At 34.6% G+C, this 12,800-nt stretch overlaps 5 protein-coding genes across 5 annotated transcripts; 2 read left to right on the top strand and 3 right to left on the bottom strand.

The window, feature by feature from the left end:
- The first annotated feature begins 264 nt into the window (after positions 1-264).
- On the top strand, positions 265-2,826 carry Tsp_02317 (small nuclear ribonucleoprotein F). Its single transcript, XM_003378068.1, has 2 exons — positions 265-990; positions 2,569-2,826. Exons 1-2 carry the CDS (start codon positions 265-267, stop codon positions 2,824-2,826), a joined length of 984 nt encoding a protein of 327 aa, XP_003378116.1.
- A 148-nt stretch (positions 2,827-2,974) lies between these two features.
- On the bottom strand, positions 2,975-4,177 carry Tsp_02318 (hypothetical protein). The gene is made up of 3 exons (XM_003378067.1): positions 3,951-4,177; positions 3,208-3,354; positions 2,975-3,152 (listed from the first exon to the last, which is right to left on the bottom strand). The coding sequence occupies exons 1-3, from the start codon at positions 4,175-4,177 to the stop codon at positions 2,975-2,977; spliced, it is 552 nt and encodes a 183-aa protein (XP_003378115.1).
- Positions 4,178-4,427: 250 nt separating this feature from the next.
- Positions 4,428-5,049, top strand: Tsp_02319 (WAP four-disulfide core domain protein 2). The gene is made up of 2 exons (XM_003378066.1): positions 4,428-4,476; positions 4,589-5,049. The coding sequence occupies exons 1-2, from the start codon at positions 4,428-4,430 to the stop codon at positions 5,047-5,049; spliced, it is 510 nt and encodes a 169-aa protein (XP_003378114.1).
- A 1,155-nt stretch (positions 5,050-6,204) lies between these two features.
- Tsp_02320 (uridine phosphorylase 1) lies at positions 6,205-6,623 on the bottom strand. The gene is made up of 2 exons (XM_003378065.1): positions 6,546-6,623; positions 6,205-6,435 (listed from the first exon to the last, which is right to left on the bottom strand). The coding sequence occupies exons 1-2, from the start codon at positions 6,621-6,623 to the stop codon at positions 6,205-6,207; spliced, it is 309 nt and encodes a 102-aa protein (XP_003378113.1).
- A 506-nt stretch (positions 6,624-7,129) lies between these two features.
- Positions 7,130-11,866, bottom strand: Tsp_02321 (putative protein phosphatase 2C). The gene is made up of 12 exons (XM_003378064.1): positions 11,833-11,866; positions 10,382-10,492; positions 10,068-10,187; positions 9,913-9,996; positions 9,773-9,856; positions 9,667-9,732; positions 9,350-9,423; positions 9,022-9,096; positions 8,414-8,639; positions 8,190-8,335; positions 7,810-8,103; positions 7,130-7,261 (listed from the first exon to the last, which is right to left on the bottom strand). The coding sequence occupies exons 1-12, from the start codon at positions 11,864-11,866 to the stop codon at positions 7,130-7,132; spliced, it is 1,446 nt and encodes a 481-aa protein (XP_003378112.1).
- Positions 11,867-12,800: the final 934 nt, after the last annotated feature.

Here is a 12,800-nt window from a genome sequence, read left to right as displayed (position 1 = left end):
CCGAGGGCATACCGGTCGCTGATGATCCGGTGGGGCAGCGGATCAAAGCCCCCGCGTAACAAGCCGCTGATTTATAGAAGGGCCGCAAGCCAAGGGACTGTCAGCAAGACAATAGAGGATCAAATTTCAGTTTACTCATTACGGTGCCCCCTGCGGCGAAAGCCTTCTATATATTGGAGTGGCAAAGAGCGAGAAATATCTTTCCAGAGCGAGAGCGCTGACCGACGTGTGGACAAGTTGTACGAGTAGAAGCGTGCTCCGAGGATGTCGACAAGGAGACGAGACCGAGCGAGCGAGAATGAACAAGCACACAGCGACGGCGGACGAACTGGCGCGGACCCGGAGGCAGATCCTCTGGCCCCACCCGGCGGGTCGTTACAATGGGTGCCTGTCCGGGAAATAACGCCATCGGTGTACCAGGGTGCTTACTATTGTCCGCCCTCGGCTTTTAGTCCGGATATGGACTCTGTTGAGTGGCTGGAGAGGCTGGAAGACTTTTTCTGCGTCAGCAGGGTTCCGCCCTCTGACCACGGCGTGGTCGCTCGCTACCTGCTGAGCGACTCAGTCCGCCGCGAGCTCTACCCGGCGGGACAAGCAAAGGAGATCTCCTTCGAGGAGTTCAAGAAGCGATTGCTGGGCACGTATGGCCCGGAAGAGTCGACAGGGCAGCTGATCGAGCGGTTCCACGCCCTGCATCAACGCGAGGGTCAAACCATCGAGCAATATGCCCAGGAGGTAGCAGAGGTTGGACGCAGAGCCGGCGTGTCAGAACGTGACCTCGTGGCACGTTTCGCCGGGGGAATAACCTCGAAGCAGGCGTATATGGCGATGTGGCTGCAGGAACCACCAACCTTTGCCGAAGCTCGGAAGCTGGTCAGTAAAGTTATGCGGGCGGAAGAAGACTTCCACCAGAGTCGGCAGTCACACACCAGTAACCCAAAGCCGGAGAAAACCGAATTGGCCCAGTCCATCGAAGCCTTGATACGCGAGGTGGGCAAACTTTCCCTGAAGCTGGAAAGACAGGCTCTGACGGCTGTGCGACCCGTCGGAAGAAGAGACGGTTGCTTCAATTGCGGTGGCTTGGACCACCTCCGACGCGACTGTCCCCACGAAAGATGCCGAACCCAACGACCGCGAACAAGCACACAGCGACGGCGGACGAACTGGCGAGGACCCGGAGGCAGATCCTCTGGCCCCACCCGGCGGGTCATTAAATATGCATCAGTTTGGACATTTATTGAACATCGCTTAAAATGATGAAATAAAAACAATAGGAAAACAAGCAATGTCAAATATGTTTTACATTTTAAAAAGAGAGAACTGCGGCTAACATCCCGAGGTCTGTGCGAAGTTGTGCAACGCCTAGATTTGGGTCAACGATGCCAACAGAGGTAATCTTTTATGGTCCATTTGGTGGCTTGCGCAATACGGCACGGCCAAGCTGCGTGCTGAAAGTACAACAACAAGGCAGCATAAGCCACAAGACTCTTGTTTCCTTCGATCCAGAGCGGCAGCTGTAAAGAAGCAGGCGTCGCGTAGACAACAGGCTTGCGGCCATGTTGTTGGAACACACTTATGCCAGACGACTGTCAATAAAACAGTGGACTCGGGTTTATGGTTGATAAGAACCCCGCGCCTGACGCTTTCAGTCATATACAAGCCAGCCAAATCGTCTCCAGTTGATGTGGAAGGAAGTTCTGGTAGCATGAGAGAAGTATGCGCGGGAGGGAAAGTGGTGACTGAGCGACAAGAAGCGCTGCAAAGAGTTGTGTTTTTTTCAATATAAGAACTGTTCTTGAGGATTGGCATTCGATCGATCCGAATCAACCTCGAAACAAACAAATATAGTCCACTGCTTGAGTATCAAATTAAGTTGCGTTAGCAACATATATAATGCAAAATATTAAGCATAAATTGCCAAATAACTCAAAATTACAGCGCTGAATAAAAATTTTGCATTGTAGTGATGTCATCTTACAATACCTCGGCATAATGTAAGTCTCTTTTATTACTGTAACTTCCATTGATGCAGCAATAATTAAATAATTAGAATTAAAGTAAATTTGGCATTAACAACCAAACATTAATTTTATTTATATTACTGAAAACGAATTATTAATGCCTAATAATAATTTGTAATATATAAAGCTGAGTAGAAACTTGAACGTAAGTAATTTGTAATAACCATGGCAGATGCAGCTATTTGTACTTGAAAATCTTTTAAATTTGTAATGGTGTAATATTTATTGTTGTACTTTTATTATTATTAATTAATTCTATATAAAGTGGATCGATTTTTATCATTGATAAAAATTAATTTATTATTTAATTTTTTAAATAACATTTGTTTAATGATGATTCAGTATTCAGTTGACATTTCAGTATTTACCATAAAATTTTTTTTTCTTTTTAAACGACAGCTTTTAATGTATGTCTTATTTTTTAAATATAATAGCTAAATTATGAATGCACTTTTCACTTGCTGCAATTGGATTGAATTGCAGTTTCCAAAGTGAACAGCAAAGTGTGTATTATGAATTGATGATGGTGACAGTTTATTTTATTTAGATTTGTAATAAATATCAAATGAGTGGACGACAAACGCCAAGTGAATTTTTGAAACAATTAATTGGCAAGCCAGTGATGGTCAAGTTGAATTCAGGCTTAGATTATCGTGGCATTTTGGCTTGTTTGGATGGATACTTGAACGTCGCTCTGGAGCAGACGGAAGAGTACGCCAATGGCCAATTGAAACAGAAATACGGCGATGCGTTTATTCGCGGAAACAACGTTTTGTATATTAGTACGCAGAAAAGACGTGCGTGAACTTTTGACTTTTGGATTTGCTAAAAGCAGTTTTAATGTTGTAGACATTTTTTTCCAATAAAGCAACAAGCAATGTAAATTTGATCATTATTCATTTTTGATTCTTATGCAAATGTTCTGAGAAGTATTTTTTTTAAATTCACTGAAATCAGTTGGAAAATTGTTTCACATATTCATCGAAAACGGCAAATGGTCGCTCTTCCCAAGATATAAGTAGATCTCTTTGGTTTCGATCAGCTGGTTGGTCACTGGCCGCAAGCCGATCCATCAAAACAACGTTGACAATTGCACGTTTGTAATTTGTAATAAACAATTGTAAAATTAAACTAACTTTAAATAAATAATAATATCATTATTAAATGTTCAAATTTGAAAATTCACCGGTCAATTTTGCCCGTTGGCAAAAAGCCGTAAAACAACTCGCTTCCATGTCGATATTGCAAACGTCTAGCTCTTTGGCGCGTTGTAAAAATTGCCGACGCTGTTGAAGAGAAAAAGCGCAAAATGTACCGTCCATTCGATCTTGTTCTATAATAATAATAATAATTTCACAAGATAAACAAATAAATCGCTTTATCAATCATAGCAAAAATAGCTGTTGAAATATGGAAATTTGAAAAGTATGCTGAAAATATTTGAAACCTAGTTTTCAAGATGCACTGGTCAGTTGAGGTCAGTAAATGTCCAGTTTTGGAAACTAATCAGTCTAATTAATTGAACAATCCGTTCAATTCATAACACAGAAACCTTGTTGTTCTGCAAAAAGTTCTCAGCTCGTTTCATCTACAACAGTAGAGAAGAAATATTCTTCGTTCCCAAATAATACTGTAATTTAGTTTAATAAAAATTATTACTAATTTAAACATTAAGTTTTTTAAAAGAGTATTTTCATACGTTTGAAATTCAAAAAAGAAAAGATACTGTAAAATTCACAATGCATACAATAAAGATGCTTAAATTCATGACAAAAGTCAGTTTGCCTTAAAAATTAGCAACTGTTGTGTTTCTTTTTTCAAAAATTAATTTAAAATTTAAGAAAATCTTTCACTTTGCATAAATTATAAATGTAATTGAATTGAAGTAAAGCAAGTAGGTATTCAATTTCAACCAATTTCCATGCAAACTTATGCATAAAATCGGATGACACGTGAACAAGAATGAATGCCAACGGATGTAGATATTGCCAACAAAACTGCACACAACTACAGTGCAGTATTGATTGGAGCAGCTTTTCTGCTTGTTGGAGTGAAAACATTGCCTTCATTGCACGCACTTGTTGGTTTATTGGGAGGATTTCGTCGTTCGTTGACTGCTTGCTAACAGAGCGTGACTTCTTGCAAGCAATGCGCATAATTGTCGCTGGTCACTCGGGGCGTTGGCACAAGAAAATTCGAACAGTCCATTTCCAATGATGTGTCCAAAATAAGTTACCACCAAGAGCGGAGTGCTGTTGCTGAGAAAACATGTCACACGGACTGATTGGCGTTCCGTTGAATCGGGCAACCCAAATTTGAAAATGCCACTTTAAATATCCACAGCTGAATTAGCGCTGATTTAGTAGTCAAGTGTGCAAAAGGCTGTGTCTACAAGCGCAACTGAATATGAATATGAAAGTGTCCATTTGCCTGCTTCTCATCTTGGCAACCGCTGGTAAATGAAAATTTAAATATCCCTCCTTTTCACTTAAAAAAAAGATAATCATAATAAAAACAACAAACTTGAGAAGCTTTGCAATGTTAAATCCATTTTGAATGATTTGAAGTGAAATGGTTGAAAATTGCTTTAGCCATAATGGAAGCTGTGAAAAAAGAAGAAAAACCAGGAGAATGCCCGCGTATTTTGCGCAATCTTAAGGCAGTCGGTAAACGATGCAGAAAGGACAAAGACTGTGCCAATGCGGATAAATGCTGCTTCGCTGGACTGAAAAAAGTCTGCACTACGCCTCTGTTTCCGGCAACAACACCACAACCAAAACTCACAACAACCAAACAAGCTTACACAACTAAGCAATCCGTAACCAAATACCAGTCCAATTATAATAAGGGTAAGTTGTTATATGTGTATGGAAATGCAATTGAAAATAAAGTATATCTTCTACAGAAGGAAAATGCCCTTACGTGCGCTATAATACAAAAGGACCCAGAAGAGATTTGTGTAGACGTGATTCAGAATGCGGAAGAGGAAAAAAATGCTGTATGGGTTCCAACGGTTTGGAATGCTTAAATGCGACATCCTGAACAACAATTTGAACAAGCGCATTCAACAATCCCCTCGAAACTTCGGTATTCATTTGCACTTTTGATATACAAAAATGAACAAATTTACACACAATCTCTTTATATAATTCAATCAAACATGGCTGAATAAACATAACTTTTCCATTAAAATTTAATTTGAAAAAAAAACTAATCATTTGTTTTATTCATCTGTTCGCAAGTGAATTTCAAATTTTTAAACTGATTGCAAATAATGCTAATTATGGAATTTATACATTAAATTTGAACAAATTTTTCAAATCATTTATACTGTTTTTGCAAATCGAATTTAAAAAGTAAACAATGAAGTATTCAACTAATTTTAAGAACAGCATTTCGACCTTATTAATATTATTACTTATGCAATAATTTTCCAAAATTTGCAAATGAAATAAATATACATTTTTTTTAATTCAACAAAAACTTGTACAAATTACCTTCGTAAAAATCATTGCATCTCATTGTTCGACCAATGACTGAGGGAAAATTTAATTGTGAACAAATTCCATTCAACTGTTTAGCCAAGTTGTCATCCAATTCTGTTGGAAATTCAAAACGCTGACCAGCACAAACCCAGTTAAAAGTGAATACATGAATAAAAATTCAAACATGATAAATGATCATCATAACTTATTATTATAATAGAAAAAGAAAAAAAGAAATCAATTATTATCTATCGCATTATCATGTAGAATTCTATTTTATTCTATTCTGCAAATGTCGGCATATATATAATAGATATTTTGTATAAATTGTTTCAATAGGTGAAAATTTCATAATAATACAGAAATAATTTAGAAACTAACAAACCCATAAACTGGCTTTAACAAACCATTCACTGTACCTGCCGATATTCCTGTATTAAATTCAATTTTAATTAATCATCAACGTATGAAATATCAACACAAAGAACTCACCTATCCCTCCTGAGGTACCAACTCGAAGATCAGAAACTTTTCTCAATTCATGCTAATTGAACCGAAACCAATTCCATGCTGTGCAATTTGATAATCAGAATAAATTAAACTTGCACATCTATTACACTTGGACCATATTTCGACTGAATGATTATAAAAAGCAAAGAAGATCATTTAGTAGAAAAATTCTGAACTACTAGTAAAATTTAATAATTCAAAAGCTGAACAACGCTCGATATAAATGAAGAAACGAGAAAAAAATTTTGAATAAAGTGAGCGCATACACTGATGCAAATGCAGTTGGAAACTTTGTACAAAACGTATCGATCGGTACGAGTGAGATTTGTTGGCTCGTCACCATTCGAATTTTTCAACTGCTTGCACAAAAAGGTGGCCAATTTCAACATTCTTCCAGCGGAATCACCGCAAAGAACAAACTACAGTATTATTATTATTATGAAATATTGAAAACAAAAATTCATTTATGTATATGCATTTTTCTCTGTTTATTTGAATATAGAAAAAAAAAGAAATTGAATAAAATCACCTTCACATTGTTGAACAGTGCAACCAAGTCATCCTCGTCTGTACTGAAACCGAAATGATACAAAACATCTTTGGTCATCTGGAAATTCATAAAAAATGTATTTGTTGTTGTTGTTGAATATTAACAATTAAAAAGTAATTAATAATTGAACAGAAAAATGACAATAAAATTGTCATCACTGATTGGAAATAGACAATTGAGACGAGAAAAGAAAAAGTTGAATTTTTATTTTTCATTTTTTCCCGCAAATTTCATTCTAAAAACAATCATTGTCAATAACAGATCTGAAAAAAAGTGGAAAAAATGAATTTTGATTCATTTGAATTTATTTTAAAATAAATATATCTTCATTTATTTCTTGACACGACAAATAAAAAAGCTTTTGTGTCGTGTAAAAGGGAGCATTAAAAATATATAATTCATAATAAATGATGACAAAAATAGAATAATAATGAACACGGCAAATTATAGGAGAGAGAGAGAGAGAGAATTGCTGATGGCTAGTTGATGCAAAGCATTGAAGCACCACGGATGTGGTGAGAACTGTTGTCATTGGTCGTTTATGCCTTGCCCAACAATTAATTCTACTTCTCCTTTTCACCTGCTTCTTCACTTTCGTTGGCATTGTAATCGACCACCTTCGGCTTCAATTCTTCCAACTGCTTCACATCACCAACTGCGCAATCCACAATTTCATTCTTCTTCTCTACTTTCTCCTGAAACAACTCTTCTCGTTTATTTTCCACAATAAATACATCACATCATGCAATGTATAATTATCTATATACATATGTTTTTTAAAAAAAAGCTATTGTCTGTCCAAAAACAGCAAACGAAAATGAGCAGATAATCCAGTAAAGCATAATAAATAAATGAACCGAATTAATTAGTCACCTGATAAACATCGAATAGCAATAATTAATCACTAAATAATAGTTGGATGTTGTGTAGAAATGAAGCAAAGTTTCCGAAAAATTACATTTACGCCAGCATTTTCTTCTTTTGCCATCAATAAATAAATCAGAAATTCCCATAACTGACCAATTAACAAAAACGAAACAATCTGATTGATTATGTGAAAATAGATTTTTCTGCACCTTTGCAACAAATCATCATCAGTTCAGCAAAAGCTAATTTGCATGCAAATGTGTTTAAATCATTTGGAATTTGAATTTTATTATTATTATAAATAAAGCAGTTTTTCCAAAATCACAATGTAATCAAATAATTTAGATAACAATTAGCATTATTATTATCATTTTACCTGTTCGTTTTCATTTTCAATGGCCACTGGAGACCCAATAGCCTCCGGAAATGAACCAGAGAGTAGGACGGGTTGGGAGTCGGCAGGGGAAAGTGGAGGCGTGACAAACTGTTGGCTGAGCTCGTCCGCCCGTCGGACGGGCGTCGGTGGGCGATCTCGGATGCATTTTTTCATCAATTCTTCGTAAGGCTTATCTCTCAACAGGCAAACCAAAATGACCGTCATGTTGTCACAGCCGAGACCGCCCATCTGACAATCCGGAGCCAAGCATTGCAAAAGCAATTCTTCACAAATCTGTTCATTCAAACAAAAAAATATGCAACAAATATTATAATCGAATTATTATTCATCATTTTGTTCGCATCGCTTAAAACAGCTACTTTTTCTGGTGCCAAACCGGCAGCTATGCGTTCACGGCAAAAATCGACCACCTCCTGGTTGGTCATCACATCCCACACACCGTCGCAAGCAAGAACAATAAATTCATCCGCATCGGTCAAACTGCGACTCACCACATCGGGATAAGCTGAACAGAAGGAATAATCCATAAATAAATAAATATATATATATTGATAAAATAAAAAAAACTAATATTAATACGCACCAGTGACAATCTGCTCTTTTGGCGATTTCTCGTGACAGGCTTTGTAGATAAAATCGCCTAATGCCCGAGACATGGCCAAATTGCCGTTCACACGATTGAATTCCACCCATCCGCCGGCAGAAAAAATTCGCTTAATTTCACCCTCATTGACCGGCTTGTGGTCAAAACTCAACGGCTCGGCCACACCTCCGGCACTGATCACCGCTCGAGAATCTCCAACATTTCCCTTAATTGAAAAGAAAAATTAAATTAAATTAAACACATTTCCTTTTCCAACGAAGCTATCATTCACTAATAATTACAATTAACACTTTCAATAAATAATTGGCATAGTTGATGGAAATTTCACAATTTTAAAATTTTGACAATTTCAGCTTCTCATCAAACAGGAAACTGCTGTTCTGAGAAAAAGATATAAAAGCAAAACAAATCTAATTTTACAACATCAAAATTCTTAGCAAACAAAAAGCAAAGATCAAAATCTCAAAAACAACTTTGGCAAACAGTGATTAAAGAAGAAAATCGACCAATTTTTCAAGAGCAATAATTTCAGTCGCCACTTTTAACTTTTAAGCATAATATTATAAATCAATTATGAAAACAAATACGTCGAATGCAAACTGAGAACAGGGGATGTTCTTCAACATTGCCGAATTACACGCCAGTAGACAATATGCGCTCAACTCAACATTTTAATTATACTACTTCAAAGCGCGCTTCTGCCTCCTCAGTCACAAATGTGTTTACCACATTTATGAATAAAGCGTGCCGTAAACACATCCGTTTACTCAGCAGAGCAATGAAAGCAATAAATCAATGACAACAATGAGTTAGCGTAATGAAGCTGCAAGAATAATGCTGAAGTTTCAAGCAATATTATGATATATATTTTTTTGAATTTATAAATAGGCAAACTGATACGGAAATTTAACTTACGCAAAACAATGTATCCTCCTTCAGCATCACTATCACTGCAGTAGTACCCGCAACGCCAACCAAATTTCCGTGATCTAGTTGAAAAACAAATAAAAAATCATTAATTATATTTATTTTAAAAAAGTAAAATTTTTCATTTTCATTTCAACATTTTTCAATACCAACTTTAAAATAACTTAAACATTCATGTGAAACAATGTGAACATTTAAACTTGCAAACAAATTTTTAAATTGTATCGTCATCAAAATGCAAACCAACATGTGAACAGCATTTGGCAATAAAAAAGTTAATCCCAAAAAATAAAATTTAAATTTACTTTCTAACATGTCTTTATCCACGTCCAGGAAGCCTTGTTTTATCGCTTCGACCAAATCTCCTTCGGCTATAAAAATTGAACTATATGACAAGAGAAAGTTGAAAACGCAAAGCGGCAACTATACCAAATGCTTTCGTTTGTGCAATTGCTTTGTGCAAATGGCAAGATGCATAACGAGAAGCGCAGGCACCTTGAAAGAAAAAAAATTGTTCAGTAAATTAAAAAAACACACTTTAATCAAATTACCTCCATGACCATCGTACACTCCGAAAAAGCTCACCTTCTCGTCCTCAGGTAAAGACAGAAGATGAGTGTGAGCATCTTCCATTTCTGAAAATATTTCAAAAATATATTACTGGAAAAGAAAAACATCAACAATGGAAATAAATTTCAAAACTTACGAATTCGCCATCCTTGCATAGACGAAGAACCAACTTTGAGGTAACTATTTCCACAACTCGCTGTAGTCAGTTTCGTGTCGGGCTCACTCAAACTTGCACCCATAGCAGAATTTTTGTCCACTTAACTTGAAATCAAATCTAAAATTAGCAAAACCAATTTATCAATGAAAAGCATTATTGAAGTAAATCATGAACCGCGCGCAAATCAGGTCAAATATAATGCTCAAAAAATTTACTAAGAATGCTTAACTGAAGTTGTTAATTCAGTCTGCTAGTATAAACAAACATGAAAAAACTGATCATACATCGCAAACCGACACTACCAACTTTAACTAATGCTTTAAATTTAAATTGCATTGTACAGTAAATTGTAAAGTACAGTATCCAAACATAGCGCAACTCAGGTACAATTATACTGTCATCAACTGAATAAAGATATTAACAATGATAAATTAAAAACAGCCCAATATTTAAAAAGACTTTAAGCTGTTCATTTTTATTTCATAAACAAAATAGGTTTTTGGCATTACTGTATTTTTTATATAAAAGTTGCCATATTGATCTGTATTTTAGACAGATATTAGAAATGAGTGAAATGTAAAAATTATATTGAAAATGTTATCAAAATTTTTAAATTAAAGCTGACAGCCTTTCAAGCTTATTATATCTTTTACTGATTTGCATTACTGAGTTTAATATTTGCTGTAACTTATAAACGATAATATTCATAAGTATTCCATTCAATCTTTATCAATAGATTTGATTACAATAATTTGATCAAAAATAACTATAACTTTAAATGACTGTTTTTTTTATTTTTTGTATTTTTTCAATTCATTGCATCTGCACAATTGAACAACAATTCAAAAACCCTAATTTAATGCAACAGAATTGATTTTCATCACATATTACATCAGAACATTATTTCAACTTTTTCATTTATTCGAAACAAATCCTATATAAACTGAAATCAGTTTATTTAACAGTTTATTTGTTATCTTTTTATATATAAAAGCAAAAATTTAACTTATGAAAGGCTTAAAGTGCAACTTTTTAATGTTTCAAGTTTTGATTTTAATTTTAAAAAATGATTTTCGTTTTGAGTGACAGCATCACAATTAGAAAGTGTAAGAAAATAAAAAAAATCTTTGAAGTCATCAACGGTAATTAATTTATAAAAAGTAAAGCATACATTATGAATAATCTTTAATACTTATTACTATAATATTGACCTATAAATAATAAGAATGCCAAGTAAAGAATTTTGAAATCTTCAAGATCTTTTAGTTTATCTTGTATATATCAGAATGTTATTGAAAAACATCATGTCTCATAAGTTCTGATAGTAAAAATTGCAACAAATAAAAAAGAATAATAGTAATCTTTACATGACACATTTCACATGAATATTGCCTCTGAAAGTAAAAATATGTATTTTAAACAACTGAAAATGTATTTTGAATTATGAATATGCTTGAAATCAGAAAATAAAATTTTTTTTAAATAAAATTTACTTTTCAAAAGATGAACATGCTTTTGCAATTAAACATTTGACTAAAACTCTGAATCAGAAATTAAGACATCGCTAAAGTTCTATTTAGTGAATATGGGAATTTGTAACAAACTGTACAAACATGCACTTAAGCTTTTTCTACATTTATAAAAATATTTCAGAAATTATCCAGTGATTTCAAAGGTTTGAAAGTTCCGTTGATTGCAAAAGCGGCTGCTTTAAATAAGGTCTGTTGAAGAATTTGCCCCAAACCGTGGTTTTGATTTCTTTCGATCACTACAAGCATCAGTTAACATATAGATGGTCTTGTTGGTAGAATTTTCGATTTTCCAGCTAATCGGTCAGCTTCAGTTAAAATTAAAATACATCAAGTTGATCTGTCCTGCTATGAATAGGCGATTATGCTACCAACTATACTGACTGAGAATAAACAATTTTTGAACTAAAATATTGATCGATGGAAAATTTTCCCATTCTTCTAATGGACGAATCAATGCAATTTCATGCGTAAGGCAGTGATATTTTTATAATTTAGTTTTCTCTTTAGATCTTTTTATTTATAATCAATCAACATTTTAAAAACTCAAATTATAATTGAAAATCATTTTTTATAAAACAAAATGCGCATTGCTGACAATAAAGCCTGATCAAAGATACATCATGCTGGTTTAATAGAATAATTAAAATTATAAGATAACTTTTTAAAAATTTTCATTATTTTATATTATGAATAAAAGTGGTTTACAGTTTTAGAGCTTAAAAGGTAGTGCAATGAAAAAATGCAGTTTAAAACTTTTTCTCATGATAAACAATTCAAACTGTAAGCCAACAAATTTAGTTACTTTTCTGAAGGGAATCAACTTTGCCTACAAAACTAGGCCATCGGCTTTATTTGTTGAGCAGTATATTTCTGGCAGGCTGTTTGTTCAGGCCATTTGCAAAGTTTTCATTCCTGGACTATTTGTATGAAACAGTCGCACTGGGAGATGGCTTTATGCTTTTCTTTCCTGTTGTTTTTCATTTTAATAATAAAAGGTAAATAAGAAAATTGAAAATAAATAAAGCTGTTAAAAAAACAAAGTTCTTCATTCTAGCCCATGGTTTTAGTAGCCGTTGCCCTTGTGAGCCTGATTACAAATGTGTTTTGAATATTTGCGTTCTCAATGTTGATTGCCCAACTGTTAAGAACAAGGAAATGGTTCCCCCAAATTTTGCAAGGA

Source organism: Trichinella spiralis (genome assembly GCF_000181795.1).
Source record: "Trichinella spiralis strain ISS 195 chromosome Unknown Scfld4, whole genome shotgun sequence".
Lineage (NCBI taxonomy): Eukaryota > Metazoa > Nematoda > Enoplea > Trichinellida > Trichinellidae > Trichinella > Trichinella spiralis.
This window is presented reverse-complemented; position numbering and strand designations above follow the sequence as displayed.

What these genes read in the sequence shown, in the direction of transcription:
- Tsp_02317 (XM_003378068.1), top strand. Translation starts at nt 265, where the DNA reads ATGTCGACAAGGAGACGAGACCGAGCGAGCGAGAATGAACAAGCACAC. An exon ending in TCGAAGCCTTGATACGCGAG is followed by an intron (nt 991 to 2,568) that starts GTGGGCAAACTT and finishes TATTTTATTTAG; the next exon opens with ATTTGTAATAAATATCAAAT.
- Tsp_02321 (XM_003378064.1), bottom strand. Translation starts at nt 11,866, where the DNA reads ATGCTTGTAGTGATCGAAAGAAATCAAAACCACG. An exon ending in CGAAAGAAATCAAAACCACG is followed by an intron (nt 10,493 to 11,832) that starts GTTTGGGGCAAA and finishes ATCTTTATTCAG; the next exon opens with TTGATGACAGTATAATTGTA. An exon ending in GTTCTCAGTTTGCATTCGAC is followed by an intron (nt 8,640 to 9,021) that starts GTATTTGTTTTC and finishes TTTTCAATTAAG; the next exon opens with GGAAATGTTGGAGATTCTCG.
- Tsp_02320 (XM_003378065.1), bottom strand. Translation starts at nt 6,623, where the DNA reads ATGACCAAAGATGTTTTGTATCATTTCGGTTTCAGTACAGACGAGGAT. An exon ending in CACTGTTCAACAATGTGAAG is followed by an intron (nt 6,436 to 6,545) that starts GTGATTTTATTC and finishes ATAATACTGTAG; the next exon opens with TTTGTTCTTTGCGGTGATTC.
- Tsp_02318 (XM_003378067.1), bottom strand. Translation starts at nt 4,177, where the DNA reads ATGCGCATTGCTTGCAAGAAGTCACGCTCTGTTAGCAAGCAGTCAACG. An exon ending in TCATCCGATTTTATGCATAA is followed by an intron (nt 3,355 to 3,950) that starts GTTTGCATGGAA and finishes TTATTATTATAG; the next exon opens with AACAAGATCGAATGGACGGT. An exon ending in CCAACGGGCAAAATTGACCG is followed by an intron (nt 3,153 to 3,207) that starts GTGAATTTTCAA and finishes ATTTAAAGTTAG; the next exon opens with TTTAATTTTACAATTGTTTA.
- Tsp_02319 (XM_003378066.1), top strand. Translation starts at nt 4,428, where the DNA reads ATGAATATGAAAGTGTCCATTTGCCTGCTTCTCATCTTGGCAACCGCT. An exon ending in TCTCATCTTGGCAACCGCTG is followed by an intron (nt 4,477 to 4,588) that starts GTAAATGAAAAT and finishes AATGATTTGAAG; the next exon opens with TGAAATGGTTGAAAATTGCT.